Here is a 17,071-nt window from a genome sequence, read left to right as displayed (position 1 = left end):
CTTCTCTCTTTGAGGCAGGCTTATAGCACGGCCACTGCAGCTGCATGATGCATGTCTTGCACTTCCTACGGCAGGCTGCAAACCTCAGGGATGCAATGACTGGGGCTACAGGTAACACTGAAGCATTAGCTGGAGCTGTCTGCATAGACACAGACATTTCCAGGGCTGAAGTTTAGTACAGGATAGCTGTGGGCTTAGCATCTGCAACAATTAGTGGGATTACACTCCTGTGTAAATCTACCTGCTTATAGTGAAATCAGACAGATTAATTCCAGCTGGTGCTGAGAGGCTTCTTGGCTACTTGCAGCTTGTTGCACTTTTTTCTACATTTATAAAACAGTCATTTTGACAACTGCCCTGATTTCAGCTGGGATAGAGCTAATGTGCTTCCCGGTAGCTGGTGCAGTGCTGTGTTTTGGATATAGTATGAGAACAATGCTGATAACACACAGATGTTTTAGTTGTTGCTGAGTAGCACTTACCCTGATCAAGACTTTCCAGTCTCTCATGCTCTGCTAGTGATTAGGAGTGCGTGAAGCTGGGAGGAAGCAGAGACAGGATACCTAACCCAGACCTGCCAAAGGTGTATTCCATACCACAGCATGTCAGGACCAGTATATTAACTGGGGGGAAGCTAGGTAGGAGTGGCTGATGGGTGCTTATGGATGAATGGGTTAGGTGTTAATCAGCAGGTGGTGAGCAATTGTATTGTGCATGTCTTGGGTTTCTTGGGATTTATTCCTCTCTATTTCCTTTGGTTATTATTGTTATTATATTTTATTTTATTTCCATTATTAAACTGCTCTTATCTCAACCCACAAGACTTACCTTTTTTTATTCCCTCAGTACTCTTCCCCAGAGGGAGTGTGTCAGCTGCATGATACTTGATTACTGGCTGGGTTTAAATCAAAACAGTGTCTCATACCTTACAAATTAAAATTTCTGGAGCTGAACTAATCTCAGTTCCCTCAGTAGCTGGTATAAGTATAGATAAACCCTGCCAATTACTTGTTTATCTGGATTCTTAGCACAGCAAAACTCCTCAGTAGGAAATATACGATAACTCTACAATTTAAGATGAAATGAGATTAATTTCAACAGTTTTGGGTCAAGCCCAATTTTACTGTATCTCACAAGAACAGGATAAGAATACTGTATTTCTAGCTTTCTCTGCCAGCCAAAAAATACCTTAGCTCCAAAGCTCTCTGCTGATGAAAGTGAATGTTTATCTTCACACATGAATCATTTTTCAAACTAAAGTAGGGGAAGCAATCTGTTAAATTATGTGAATCTGTAGAATCATGAAGATAATTTGCATAGTTTTCAGTCAAAACCAGGCTGAAAGTGCATAACTAGGTAGGCAATAACAGTATTTTTGAAGTTTGGACAATTTTTGTTTAATTTATCACTTTTGAATGTTGTTTCCAAAATGACATAAAATTCTGGCCCCATCTAAGCTTACCGCAAGTCTCATTAACTTTTATGGGCTTAGGACTCTGCCCACATCACAATCCTGTCAGCAGGATTGTATCAGCCCACAAATAACTGCATTGGCCTGTACCCTCCTGGGTGTGTGAATGACTGCAAATCTAGTCAAGATTTTTACACAACCCTATTATCATATGGTTGCACCAAAAGCTGGAATAATGTTCTTCCAACTGAACAGGGTTGTATTTATTATCCAATATATATGAATATATGCATATATGTTTAGATTTATTATTTAAAAAGAAAGATTCTTTTCATTAAAACAAATGAATGGCATGATTTGCAATGCCACTGAATACAATGGAGAAATCTTACTGATTTTGAACAGCAAGTGGGTTTTAGTTTGTGGTTTTAGGTTTTTGTTTTTTTTTTTTTTTAATTATAAAATTGAGAAAAAGCTGAAGAAATACTGAGTTTCTTCTGATCATGCTCATCTGTAGATGGTCATTACTGCGAATTGGTGAAAGACATCATTGTGTCTTTCAATGACAAGCTAACTAAAGGATTCTTCTGAAGTTTTCTATGTAGCAACAAGACCTCAGCACATTGTATCTCCTGCTTTCCAAGCAGAAAATAGCCAAGAAGCAAGTATCTCCAAGTACCTTCACACACATAAATGGCTGTATTTGACAACTTAACCATTTTGCCTCTGCACCCTGGGATTCTTCCTGGGATTTGATTTCAGTATAGATAAATATTTTGTAAAGATGATAACTCCCTTTGCAGCCTGAGTAATGCACATTTACTAGCATATGAATCTAGGACCCTGGGTTAGATTTTTGCCAATAGGATTTATGAAAGAATTTGCAATATGGTTTTTATCATCAGGTAGATACTGTAAATCAGATTCTTCTCCTTGACCTGGCTTCCTATGAGATGCTTATATATATATATAGCTTGGAGACTTCTCATCTAATTTACATGACAGCTCAAATAGACAGAATATTTTATGGCATGGTTTAGGCTGGTCAGCATTCTTCTTATTTTTCTAAGGCCATCCAAAATTCTGTTTAGAGTTCAAGGACAGATTTTTGGAAAGTATTCAGAATTAACTGGGTGCAGCCTGCTTTCTGCAAATATTTCTCTGAATCTCTAAGGGAAAGTATAATACATTTTACCCACTGAAAGGGTCTGCAGTTAGAACTAGTTACAGGGGTGAAATAGCTGACATTTTACATTTTCTCACTTAGAGCAGGATTTCTTGCATTCTAACCTGCATTATTTAACCACTGGAGTCTCATTCCAGCTAGAGATTCAAGCTCTCTCTGTAGCTGACAAAGAAAATCCAACACTCCCAGCAAAGACAGTCTGAAAAGGGGGGTAATCTTCCTCTGAGGGTCCCTGACTTTCTTCTCTGGCTACATAGAGCATTTGGATGACATGCATGATTCTTAAGCAATTTTAATGCTAAAATTACAGCTGATTGCTTAATTATTCACATACAAGTTTCAGGAATCCCATTCCCATGAATTGATTTTTATACTTTCCAGGTTGCTCACTTCAGCAGTAGTTGAAAAATGGAGATGCTAAGAAGTCCCTTCATTTTGTACTGCATGGAGAGTTCAAATTATTTTTTTCACTGTTTAGGGTGTTCAGTATGAACAGTTCTGTGAGCTAATTTGTAGTAATATCAGGAGTATTGTAATCTGTCCTATGCAAGGTAGAACAGGTCATTCTTCTCAGAGCTGGTATTCGAGCATTAAGCTCTCTAGTGTTCTCACTGTATAATTGGGTCCTTCAAAAGGAAATACAAAATTAATATTATTTCAACCATGAGAAAATTTGTATATTAATTCAATATCTTTTAATTTTATGTCACTTAATTGCTTACTGTAAATGCATGGAAATAAAACCAGATGCAGCTCTTTAGCCCGTGTGATATCCTGATCCACAATTGCATGCCTTTCTGTTGCATGAGTAGGCAAAGTCTGATGGAGTGAAATACGAGCCCCTTCTCAAACCACTTACTGTTGCTTCCTAATTTCATTGTTGTAAGTACTATGGCACAGAAAGTCAAGAGAGATACTAGAGAAGTAGGTGTGACATCAAAGCTAACAATTTGTATTACACATTATGACTACTACTGTCTGATGACTGTACTGAGAGTCAGGCTCTGGCGGGCTTAATAGCTTAATTTTCCTCAATTACAATACAGTGATTGTGAGACATCTATTTCAAAACCACTTATCAGAGAAATTGGTTCAGTCTCATTATCTTTATCTTGTGGTTATATAAACTAAGCCAAACAGGTAGAGAGATTTTTCCACATTATGTTGAATGGAGGAGCAACAGGTAGTACTCACTTGCCTGAACCCATCCAAAGGACAGAATCTTTAGTCCTCCCTATCATACACAAGGGAATTTTTAAGAGTACTTCTGTTAAAATCATGGAGTGGTTTGCCCAAACTTACCATTAATTGAAGAAGAATGGAGCTGTGCTCTGGAAAGCTTTTCTCCTGGCATTTCTGTATTTATCCAATGAAAACCTTTTGTCTTAATGGAAATTTGACCTGAATATTGGAAAGAAAATATAAATTCAAAATATTTGGTTTAAATAATAATTTAAGTGAACATTGCTGCTTTGTGTTTTGATAAGAGTTGAAGAATTGATAAAGGCAGCTATCCAAAAGCATTGTTCAATGATACTCAATGAACAAAGTGAATGAGTGAATGACCATTCTTCCTTTCACATCTTAGTTAACCCTCCCCTGTACTTTGTCTTGTGAGGGACATGCATGCTTTAAAAATATTCTCTGCCTCAAAACATCTTAAATTCTCTTTTAACTTAAAGTATTGTGGAAATCAGCACAGCAAAATAATTGGGTTCACCAAACCAATATAGAAGTGATGATAAATGAGTAGTAGTTTCAAATAATTTCCAAAAAGCAAAGTTTATTCTCCAAATGAATTGCTAGACTTCTATAAACTCTTTTCCGAAGGCCTGTCCTCTTAGTTGGCATGATTTAATCAGTGTATCTGAAAATATTTATCTTCTGTTGAAATGAAAAACAAAAGTTTACCTAAGTAGATTAGTTTACAGGCCAAGAAGCTGAACCATACAAGACTATGTGTAGTCACTCAGATAAACTGCAAGCTGAGAAAGTTTTATTCCCTAGCTGAACAAAAACAATATAACAAAGGCTCATGTTTGTAGCCTGGAACATTCTCTAAATAACAATGGACTAAATCTCCTTGCATTGTATTTTTTCTGTGAGATCCAAAAGTAAAAAAGAGTTAAAATATTTTTGAGACTTAACTTTTTACTTTTTGTCACAAGCATTTTTGCTTATTCCTGTTGTGACCCTGATCCTACATTGGCACTGATTCATGTTGTGCTTTCATCTCATATAGCAGCCAGTTATTCACACTTCCAGCCTTTTACTAAGTTTGCAGCAAACACTTATAGCAAGGCAGGGTCATATATGAGTAGGAAGATGTGATGGTGGAAATGTTACTTGCAGATCTAGAGGTAAAGATCCCTTTTCCTATCCCTGGCTATTTACCTATTCAGAAGGACTTCAATGTTAAAAATCATCACCACCGTAAGAGTGAAACTTCTCCAAAGTTCCCACCCAGGCCAGATGAACGAGTGAACAGAAGGCGCTGGATGAGGTTTGCAACAGAGCACTCACTCCATGTCTCTGAACTCCATACAGATAATAGCATTTAACACTGTGCCTTACAATGAAACCCATAATCAGCTTTCTCTTCAGTTTAGCTGTATTACAATTAGATATCTAGAAAAAGCAAATTCAAGATTCAAAAGACTCTGCAAATGTTAAGTAGCAAAGATGCCGATCCTTTACTCAGCCACAGGCCCAGAATCCACAAACTGTGTTTAACTAGCAGGAATTTATTGCACCACAGAAGCAAGCAAGCTTCTGTTCTTCCACCCAAATTGGGTTAGGGAAGTTTCCATCACAAAAAAGCCAAAACATTTTATCCTGAGACTGCTTCAGGGAATGGCAAAAGCTCATGAGCAATTATTTGATTATTATGACATGAGGGTCATCTTTTTGTTTTGTAAGTAAAGAATAACTAACACAATGATGTGATCACTCATTTGGACCTTTAAATGCAGCCATAAAGCAAACAAACAAATAAATAACATTCATCAGCAAAATCACCTCCAGTAGTCTCAAATCTAAGTGTGTTATGGTATCACTTTTCCAGGAGAGTTGTTACATGATTTTTAATATTTTCTTGCAGGCTGAATTTTAGTAGTGATTAAAGGCAACACTTCGGCAAATTGATTTTAATTTCTGGGGAGAATTTGAGTGACAAGAAACAATTTACCCTTATCAGTGGTAACATCTTGGCTGCTAAAGTTAACATGCAATTAATGCATGTTTTTAAAAGACAGACCATCAGATGGAACTATGAAATAGTAATTTCTCTTAACTGAAATCTTAAAATATAGTTACCTCTCCCAAGGTAGGTTGAGAATATATATAATTATGTATAGAAGATGACTGAAATAAGGTGTGACGCACAAGTAGTGCAAGAGGATTTATGTAGCAAAATAGCTGGTAGGATAGAGCAAAGGTCTTAGGAAAAGAGAATACTTTGGGCTTTAATCTGGTTCATGATCTATGCTTGAATGTAGATGGAGCATTGCCGAGGTGGCAAATGAACCTTTCAGTTCAGTTTTAGCCTACAGGAGTCCAGGAACCACCCTGTGATTTGGAACCATCCTCTGATGTGGAAGCACCTTGTGATGTGACCCACAGCAAAATAGGTGGTGACAAAAAGGATGTTTGTTTCAACAGCACAATCCTGGCTCAGACTAAAACACTGGTATTTGCCCCCATTTTGCCATTCATTGCACTAACAGTTCTACCTTAAACAAAGACTTGGCAAGGACTTTTATATTTAACAAAAATAAGTAGCTGATTTAGCACATGAAACACTGCTGGTTCTGAGAAAGCACATCCTGTTTGTCTTGAGTTAAACTCGGTGTTTTTACTAAAGGCCAGATCCTGAAGCCTCCATTCCCAGCAGCTCTTTCTTTCAGATTTGAATCATTCAAGTTATTTTCTGTGGAATGAAGTCTATTGCAAAATGTGTGTCAGCAACACTAATATTTAGACTCCAAGAAGAAAAGAAGGAAAAAATCAACATCATATCTCATATTATTTATAAAAACAGTGTACCAAAGTGCAACATTAATCCAATGACTGAAAGACTTTGGACTTTTCTTATCTGTGTAATAGTATAGATCTCAGAAATTATTCTTTTATTGCTCTTCCAGCAAGCTCATTTAATGAGACATGTAGTCAATTTTATTGATTTACTTGTAATATAAATATTTCTCAAAACCAGAGGAAAAAATCTATATGTGTAATTTGTAATTTGGATTAAAAGAAATACAGATAAAGATCTTGCTGAAATCAGTGGTAGCAAAAATATAGTAAAGACTTGGTGAAAGTTTAACACTCTTTAAAAAGAATTATTTTGTAAAGTTTTATGTGTTACTCACGTAACTCATTGAAGCAGGATTTGCTGTGAAGCATGTGATGGAAGAGCTCACACAAAGAGTGCTCTGCAGCAGGTAAACTCTGGCAGGTACACTCCACATGCAGCATTGTGCCCCAGTTGCTAATGTAGGCTGCTTTGCAATCAGCATTTGCAGAACAGGGCATGTCATCCTTGATTAAAGTTTCAAGGCAAGCTTCATCATTGTAGCATTTTTTTGTCACATGTCTCCAACATTTTGACTGAAAAGCTGTGTATTTTTTCCTGGTGAAAGAAAAGAAGTGTACAATGACAGTTCAAAACCTCTGTGATTTCACAAAAAAGGCATGTAAGAATCATCATAAAAAGAAAGTGTATTCCCAAAGTACTACTTAAGCCTTAAAGATCATGCTATTCAGTGCTAGGTGGCCTAAATTCTGCTCTGATTTGCACCTAATTGGTTTGAGCAAAATCTGCAGAATTGTAATTTGAAGAAAAACTTGGGTTTATTTAAAAAGTTTTGTGAATGAAATCACATTCCTGCTCAGCACCGGTGGGGATTTTACCAGGGGTAAAGTGAAAATCAATGTGAATACCAACAGTCTCAGATCCTCAGAGAAGAAATGCAGATAGAGGAATTAGACCTGCATCACAATGAAACTACACCAGGCACTGTTTTTCATTTTGTTGGGCATGAAGAATGAACATTCAACTTATTTTGCATAAAATAATCCACATTCAATGCCAACCCCTCCTCCTCCTGAATGCTAATGAAATGCAAAATGTCCAAGGCTCAAGAAAAAATTAGAAGTAATTCAGTTGACCTTAAAGTTTAATTGATAGCAGAGATAAATTACAAGAACTATCTTGTTTCCCAGTTTAAAAATCTCAAATTATTTCAGTTGATTTGCTCTTAGGATAGAACAAAATTGGCCTTGAATGCACTATGTATGACAATAGAAAACATCTATTAAAAGTTAATGAAGAAATCTGTAGATATTAAGGAGAAACCAACTTATAAGTTACATTAAATGTTAGGAGACAATAAAGGTAAACTTTTGTATATTGTACATTAATATATTAAAACATTTTTGCTTAATAATAAAATTAGGTTACTAATTTACTGTTGATATTGCGCAGTTGTTATAAGCATGTCACATGGGAAAGCATGGACTATTACAACACCAGTTAGGACTTTATCATAAGTATTTTCATCACACAAGTAAAGGTTTCAAAGCAGATGCCACCTATGTGCTCATGGAATTGGTTTTATTCACCACCTGATTTATAAATATGGCTAGCCATAATTCACAGACTAATTTTGCTAATTATATCCACTTATTTTCTGTGCCAGGAAACATTAATGTTCCCAAAATAATAGGTAATTCAGCAAGTCTCCATTATGATATTACATGTGTCCACATGCACAGAATTTGTAGCCCAGTTCTTCTTGACATAAAAAGGGTCAGTTCCCATTGATGTCAGTCTGAATAGCCTGCACATAACTGGAAGTGCCACTTGGCCTCCTGCTTTGTTGACTGAAGGTTAATTTGAGCACAGCTTGGAGGTAAAATTCAGGACTAATCCACAAGGGACCTGGTGACTACAGAGAAAGCCAAAGTGGACCAATTGACCATCCACAAATGGTGGCAATTAAGTAAAATTAGGAATAAGAGCTAATTCTGTTATGTGCTTTCTAAAAAGAAAATCAAATCTGAAAGCTGTGTTATTCTTCATGAGATTGGTGTTCTGCGCATGTTTCAGGGCAGCTTTTTTTCAAGTATTAGTATGCTTGAGATAAAAAGAAGATGAAAGTCTTCTGAATGGGCCAAGTTGGTTGTACAGCTGCTGGGTACAAAGGGTCAGACTCTGCAGTGGAAAAGGTAATTACTTTAACCAACAAACTCTGTCCAGTCTGCTGCACAATTTGTGCAAACTGCTAGAGGTCAAAGATGCAGACTGGCAGGTGTTATCTGAAGACAGTGGTAATGAAAATACACAGCAGTACAGTTTGTCCATCAGAAAAGGTGTTAAGGGTCATGAAAAAGGCAGGAGAAAAGCCCACATTAGATTCCAGACCTTTCTGAAAATGAAGCTTTTCAGTTTACTAGTGGGATTACTTGTGGAATTACCACAGTCGATGCAGATATATGTGAAGATGTCAAATACAGGTGTTGACACCCAGTAGACACAGTGCAGGAAATAATTTTGTTATAGATGAGATATATGACATAAGGATAAAAATTGTTTGATCAAATCATTATTCAAAAGCAAAGTCTTTCTTTGCTTACCTGCACAATTCATTCTCTTCACACATGTGGATTATATTCAGACATGATGGGGGTGGAACTGCAGTAACTGCACAGGGCTTGCCATGGAGAAGTTCTTTAGCTCTGTGGCAGGACTCATCAGGCTGGGTACAATCACAAAATATCATCATTTGGGCAACTTCAAAAGGCATGTTTTCATAGAAAAACCTTAGGGCTGCTTGACATTCTTCCATGTTGCACTCCTTATTTACTGAGCAAGCCTTAAGATACAGGGACAGCTGTTTGTTACACACTTCATCTTCAATGCACTCTCTGTTCACATCCAAGCAGGTGCTGTTTGCTGTGTATGCTAAAAGGAACAATTTTTTTAAATGAAATCACAAGAAAACCTTTCTCAAGTGATGATTAGTAGTCATCCCGCATGCAACATTCCCATTAAAAACAGTTTTGACTCCCAAAATCTCTGATCCAGCCCTTCTAACATTGCTTCCTTTAAAACCATTGTGTGAACTTCACACTTCTTTTTCCACCTCTTGGCCCTCTTAAGCAACTCTTCTGCAAGTTTCTGCCCCTGTCAGATAAATAAGGGAGAAGAAAGTGAAAACTGGCAAGATGGGAGTGTCTTCATGGTATGTAATAGTTCATAGAAGCTAGTGTCTAGTAGATACCTGAAACTGCTGAAATCTCCAGCATGCAGTCTTACGCTAGGCTACGTAATAAGTAATGGAGCAGAGAATATAAATAGCTTTTCTGTGGTTTTTAGAACTATTTTAGGTATTTGTACACTATGCTATAAACCTTACAAAAAGATCTAGATAGTTCTGACCCTAAAATGTTTATGGGATAAGATTTGTTTCTGTGAATTTAACAGGATCAGAATTGTTACCTGACTTTTGGGGATTCTTTTCTACCCAGTAGCTTAATTGAAAATACACCGGATTGACTCTTTACTAATCTGAATGAGAAGTATTCATTTTAATCTCAAGATACTGTGTATACTATCTGAAAACAGAGCTAAAATGAGTTATTAGGATTCATAACTAAATTCTGCCTTACCTTGTTTAGAGAGTGCAGATAAACTCCATTGTAATTTTGTTTCTGTACTAATATTGTCTAAAACAAAAACATATGGATGCAAGCATAAGTGATAAATCATGTCTTAGCTTAGTTTTAAACTTTAAAGTGTTGCCTGTGTTGCTGGCATAGTGCCAGTAGTAAAACTAAAGAAGAATAAAACAAACTAACTTGACAAAATAGGACCTATTAAATTATATATTCATAAGTTTTGGAGTGAAACCACAGTTTATCAATGGCTGCTGATAACATTCTCTGCATAATCATAGATCCTTTGAGCTCAAGAAGCATTTTTAGAGCTGCTCAGTGCAGTATAAAGTCAGATTTCTTGTGACTTAAGGCCAAAGGCCTTAATGTGTTCATCAGTGCATCCAGTTTGTAAGCTCAGCTAATTGCTTGTCTTGATCTAAAGTCAAGGCAATTGCTGTTAGAAAATTGTTATTGGTCTTATTGTTTCTATTTATAGTGTAATGCTAAGAAGGATTGATTTGGATCAGGTTGTATCAAATTAGCACAATGAAGGATAATAGTATTTGTGCTCAGGCTATCATTTAGCTATTACATTATTCACATCTAAGTAAGCCTCTGAAAGCTATCCTGTTTTCAGTGTTAAACTGCAAATTATTAAGAAAACCTTTTTCACAGACTTGTGCACACCACTGTTATGTATGAAAGTATTCAGACTGCTGGAATACCACTAACCTGTGTCAGTGTCCTGATTTTTCCCATTGTCAACATCATCATCATCATAGTTGTCATCACCATCATCATCGTGATCATCATCATCATTTTCACTAGCTGCTAAAGCTTGGCTCTCTTGAGAGTATTGTAAACAACGGTTGTTAAATATTTCCTTCCATATTTTAACACATCTCATCTGAAGTGGCTCTGAGCACTTGCACTCTCCCAGCACTGTTTTCCTCAGCTCTTTCCACACTGACAAACATGCCTGGTTGACCATCGGGAGCATGCATTTTGCTGTGTCTGCCTGGCATGCTCTCTGGAAGCTCTTATACACTAAAAAGCAGTAAGAGTCCTCTTGACAGAGTAGTTTTGCAGTGCTACAGTCGTTCTCTAATTCTTCCGGGTGTCCTTGGTCTTTGGGGTTTCTGTGTTGCCTAAAATTCAGTTCAGTATCTGATCTTGAGGAGGTTTCCAAATATTCTACACAAATGGGTACAAACAGAGATATAATCAAATAGAAGATTGATCATCATCACTGATCAGCTCAAAACAAACTCAGGAAAAGGATAATTCTCTTAATGCAACAAAATGAATGAAATAGCCTTAGTTTCATTCTGAGCTGTATGTAAATACATAATAATTTCAGAGTCTTGCAGATTAATGAACCTTCCTCATGCTTATTGTGTCTTGTTAGCTGTATAACACAGTCTAACAATTCATCTGCTAACAGTAATATGAGAAACCCTCACTAAAATTACTGCATAACAGGATTTATCTCACATAATTTTAACCACCTACAGGTTGGACATACAATAGATAATCATCTTAATTCGGTGCATAATTTGTAAAGAGAGAATGGCAATTCCAGCAGATCGTCCATTCATTACCTAAAATAGTAATTTAATTTAGACAGGGAGAATTAAGTCCTAAAAGTGTCTACCAATGCCATAAGTTATCTTATGTAGGTAAAACTGATACGAGAATAACTCCATCAAAACTTTCTGCTATACTGGTGAGAAATGTAATCTCAACCATTAAAAATAAAAAATTACTTCATTTTGCTAGAAGCAAAAAGAACTGTTCCAATGACATTGTGAGATATATAGGAATGATTCGTGTCAGCAACTTAGGAGTCCTTGTCATCATTGTACTTTGGGTGGAATAGAAAATCCTTGAAATCATTGTATCATGTGTAGAATGTCCAGTAGAACAGTCCAGTAACTAAAGTATAACACAAATCACTACTGCTACCACCAATGATAAGAATGATAAGGGAAATAACAGGGAAAGAGAATACAACTGCTCATCACCTGCCAACCAATACCCAGCCCAACCCAAGCAGTGATCTTGCCCTTCTGGGTAACTGCTCCCAGTTTATATTCTGGGCATGACGTGCTGTGGTATGGAATACCTCTTTGGTCAGTTTGGGTCAGGTGTCCTGTCTCTACTTCCTCCTGGCTTCTCCTCCTCCCTGGCAGAGCTTGAGACTCAGAAAGTCCTTGGTCAGAGTAAACATTACTGAGCAGCAACTAAAAACATTGGTGTTATCCGCACTGTTCCCAGGCTGAAAGTCAAAAACACAGCACCGCACCAGCTACTAAGAAGGAGAAAAATGACTGCTACTGCTGAACCCAGGACAGAAACCTATAGATCCAGTAGTGCTCAGCCTCCTTGTGGCAACAAATAGCCTTCAACACATTGTATTTTCACTGTTGCTTTCCACTGGATTGAGCAAGAGTTTTAGAAACTGTTTGAATTTCTTACATGCATTTTATTGGTTTTGCTTGGTTTAAAAAAGATATGGCGTTGCTTTCTTATGCATGCTGGAGTATGCATATTATAGAAAAGACAAAACTAATTCTCTAGATGGGAGAAATATGCAAACAAACTTAAATCCAGTTAAAATGAGGATTACAAAATGATAGATTTCTTTTTGCCATTCATAACGAAAACATTTCTGGATTAAAGCCATAATTAAAGGTTTAGTTACCTTTATCAATGCTGCACTGTTTCCCAAGCAAAGTTGTGATGCTACAGAAATCATCTGAAGTGCAGACACAGTTTTTAAATTCTGGGTATTTGTCAGCCAGGACCTGGATGATTCTATTACATCCAATAGCATCTTCTGCCTTGCATCTATTACCTAGAACTCACCATTAAAATTATAATGTTGTTAATGTTTATGAATGCTTAAGGGATATGGTTACATAAACCAATTCATTTGAAGTACAAAAAATAATGCATTGCCAAGAGATGATGGTTTGAATTTATTTTTGTACGGAAACCTTTCTGAAAGCAGATTTTAAATAATATTAATGCTGATATAATAAAGTTTCCTTCTTTTGTTTGATCTCACCCATTGCCAAAATGCCTGTTCTCATTTCCAAATGACATAAAATCTTAAGCTTGTGTCTTTTAATTTAGGTACATGAGGAACAGAGACCAAACTGAAAAGGTGCACAGGAATCAGCCTGATCTGAGGCACTGAGAAACTCAGCTTGGTCCTATGTAGAAATTATGTGCCTGGTGCAGGGACATGAATTCACAGTACAGGCTAAGGTACTGCCAGGTAACAAAGTAAGAGAGAGGACATAGGAAGCCAGGAACAGGCCTGTGATAATGGTGATGCTAACCCCATGCTGAGAGATGTCTGCTCTAGTTCAGATCCTTCACGCACATGAGAATAACAGGAGCCTACAAATGCCTTGCTGTTTGGATATGTCCTTGGACTGCTACCCTAGTTCACTCCCTAAGTTTGGCAATGACAAGAAATTTTAAGCAGTCCAAGTATATTTTGTTGGTTTTTTTTATTTTTAAATAATAAAAATAAGTTAACACTAAAAAAAAATATGCAGAAGCCCTAGTCTGACAGTCCAGTTTCAAGCTTATTGCTTGCATGTGCACTTAGACTCAGTGACAAAGACACTCACACAGGCTGTCAGGTCATATTTTCCTTGTATGGGTAGTAAAAGTAAAGGTCATGTACTAGTTTGTGGTACAAACGTAAATAAATCAACCTTATGCTTTATGAATTAAAAGATTTTAAAAGTATTTCATTACTTGTTATTGCTTAAGAAAGTTACAGGTTACTCAAGGAAGTTGCATAAGAAACAGTTTTATGCCATTTAAGAAAGTTTTATTTTGTGAAAACCATGGTCTACCTTGTCAAAACAGGTATACAGGTATACAGGTCCTCAAAACATCACATTTCCTCTCTTCGCCCCATAGGTGTTAAGTATTTCACAATATGTAAGAGAAGGTGTATGTGGCTCACAAGATCCAGGCTTTCACGGGGCAGCATGAGGTTCAGTTTTAATCTACTGAGCACATATGCTATTGTCTCTGCCCTGTCAACGGTGATGTCTGGCTTCCTGCCATGCTGCTTCCCCAGTGACTAGCATGGAGCAGCAGAGATGGTGTGCTCTAGTAAAACTGCAAAACTAGCACCATGTGTCACCGCTGCCATGGACAAGCTTTAATCTGATTAGAGATTTAACGTCATTTATGTGCTGTTGACACAAATAGCAATAGAAGGCAGTCTAGGTGAAGGCCTGCAAGAGGAAAGAGTGCATTTTGCCTGTGCCTGAAGGAATGAATATCAGCTATTTCAGACTGTATATCCCACCCTGCCACCCCTCAATCCTTTTTCAAACAGTGTCTGCATTGGTCTTTTTCCAGGTGCTGTTGTTTTTGGTGGTGTATTAGAATGTGTATTTCTGAAGGGTGATGTTGCAATCCATCAAGAGCTAGAGTTCCCAGCCTCTGCTGCTGCTTCACCTCTTGTATCACCAAAGGAGGAAGCCCATGGACTTGCCTGTATCTCTCCAACTTGCCTTCTGCATTTTTAGTAGTAGACCCTGACCCTTAGCCCTCACATTTCTTGCTTTTGCCAGTAGCCAAGGAGCTCAGGAGATCTTCTGACAATCATAGACATAGGACACTCCCCTAGTATAAAAATAGGGCGGAAAAAATGTGGTGACATGGGAACTACAGAGACCCGTGGAGGTGGGTGTGTGCATATTCTACTCTGTATTTCATCAGGTGAGTAAAGGACAGTAAAAGAGTTTTGGAAGACAATTTCAGCAGGACAAATTCCAGGGGTAGAAAAAGAGCAATGAGGATCAGGAGGAGCTTGTTTAAAAGACTGTCTTCTTCAAGGTCCTGAGGACACATCAAGGGTGGAGGTGACTAGAGGTAGGAGAATAAGAAACAGAAATCCTGGTATGCAGCATCCCAGACTCACTTTGCTCATCTGTCTTCATGACACCAGCATGTTGTGGTTAGGAGTCAGGTACACAGGGGCTGTGACCAGTGGCCACACTCTGTGAACAGTGCAGTGAACACACTGCACTGAATCACAGCAACCTACAACCAGGGGGTGAAAGGTATATTGTGAGGCTACAAAGATAAAAAGGGCATAGATAGAATCAGGTAACACATCAGATTTATGGCTTGCCCTATTATCAGTAGAAATAACCTATTATCAGTATTAATCCGTTTGTACACTGTATTGATTCAGCTGCAGTGAACAGCAGAAAATATTTTATTGGTGGTTTTCAATTATTGTTGTTTTATCATTGATTATTTCTAGGTAATATATTTTAGCTTATATCTATGCTTCCAAGGAATTTATAGAAAATGCTCTCTGACCTAATGCTTGGCAGACATTATTCATAATTCAATTTATTTATATGTACATAGCTTATGTATGTGGGGACACAGACAAAAGCATGACAAAGTAGAACCTGACATTTCCAGGGAGATAATCTCTGTTCTTGCACAGTGAGTTTTTCAGTCATCTCAGTGGGAATTGCATCTGAAGACTGTAAAGTACTGGGCCTTCTCCTCCAGCACTGGTGAGATGACTTCCCGAGTACTGTGTTCAGTGCTGGGCTCCTGAGGACAAGAGGGATATGGGCATACTGGAGTGGCTCCTGCAAAGTGCCACAGATGTGATTAATGGAGTGGAACACCTGCCCTACAAGGGGAGGCTGAGAGAGCTGTGAATGCTCAGCCTGGAGGAAAAAAGGCTCAGGGGGTTACAAGTACACATATCCATACATATAAATACCTGATGGGAGGGGAGCGAATAAGGCAGGGAAGACCCCTAGGTGGCATCCAGTGACAAAACAAAGAGTACAAACTGAAATACAAGTTCCATTTGAAGATTAAAAAAACCTTTTTTAATATGACAGTGGTCTAACAGCGGAAGAGTGCCCAGATGGGTTTTGATGCCTCCATCACTGGATACACCCAAAATCCACAGTCCTGGAAAACAAACTGCAGCTGACCCTGCCTAAGCAGGAAGTTTGGACTAGATCTCCAGAGATCACTTCCAACCTCAGTGTTTCTGTTACTCGAAGAAAAAAAGAACTCTTCTAAATCTAATTCAAATTGTGATTCTTTAATATTTAAGTGATCTGAGTTCTTCTCTTTTTTAACCCAGATATTTCCAGTTCTGAAAAATTAAGAAAATGTATACTAATGGTTAAATCAGAGCTCAGAAATTTCTATTTTATTTTCCTCCATTGAAATAACAGATGAAAAAAAAAAACCAACAAAAAAACAGAAAACCCCAAACCTTAAGAACTTCATTCTGCACTGCTGAAACATTTTTGACATTTTCAAACTGAAAACCTTTGATTCCATCATAGTTAAATATTTCAGTCTTTTCCATCCTGACCTGGAAGCTTCTTTTTTTTTTTTTTTCTGTTGTTTGGTTTGGATTTGGTTTTGGTTTTTGTTTGGTTTTTTTTTTGTGGGTTTAGTGGTTTTGGTTTTTCACTGTACCTTGGCACAGAACAGGAAATGGAAAAAGGATTGGGCTCAGAGGGTTATGAACTGAGACACTGAAAATGCTGCTGTAGTAGCACAGAAGCGGTGACGGACAGTTTGACAGAGAAAGGAGTGACTCAGGCAGTCAGTGTAGTGTTCCCAGATGGGCTCTGAAGAAGAAAAGACGAAGGTCTTTGGAACACACACATTTAACTTGGAGGTTACAGCCTGTGGGACCGAATTATTGAACTCATACCACAAAGTAAGAGTGTAATTATAATTTTTAGTTAGTTTTTTTTGTAAAAATCAAGCAAAAGGAATACTTG

The 17,071-nt window shown here is 37.5% G+C and overlaps 1 protein-coding gene across 3 annotated transcripts in view; it reads right to left on the bottom strand.

Annotated features, from left to right (window-relative positions):
* Positions 1-17,071, bottom strand: part of GFRAL (GDNF family receptor alpha like) — a 31,087-nt gene that overhangs the window by 4,040 nt on the left and 9,976 nt on the right. Inside the window, exons 3-8 of one of the 3 annotated variants that reach the window (XM_057414028.1) lie at positions 12,961-13,119; positions 10,989-11,450; positions 10,269-10,325; positions 9,234-9,561; positions 6,968-7,227; positions 3,900-3,998 (exon numbers count right to left, since the gene is read on the bottom strand). In XM_057414028.1, coding sequence (XP_057270011.1) covers positions 3,900-3,998; positions 6,968-7,227; positions 9,234-9,561; positions 10,269-10,325; positions 10,989-11,450; positions 12,961-13,119 — 1,365 coding nt within the window. The remainder of the gene's footprint in view (positions 1-3,899; positions 3,999-6,967; positions 7,228-9,233; positions 9,562-10,268; positions 10,326-10,988; positions 11,451-12,960; positions 13,120-17,071) is intronic. The other 2 variants (XM_057414029.1, XM_057414030.1) reach the window with 2 other exon arrangements.

Source organism: Pezoporus wallicus, unplaced genomic scaffold (genome assembly GCF_028554395.1).
Source record: "Pezoporus wallicus isolate ANWC-B61680 ecotype Strahan unplaced genomic scaffold, APGP_CSIRO_Pwel_v1 contig_6428, whole genome shotgun sequence".
In the NCBI taxonomy this organism is placed as follows: Eukaryota; Metazoa; Chordata; class Aves; order Psittaciformes; family Psittacidae; genus Pezoporus; species Pezoporus wallicus.
The sequence above is the reverse complement of the archived record's forward strand: the minus strand, read 5'-3'. Positions and strand labels throughout refer to the sequence as shown.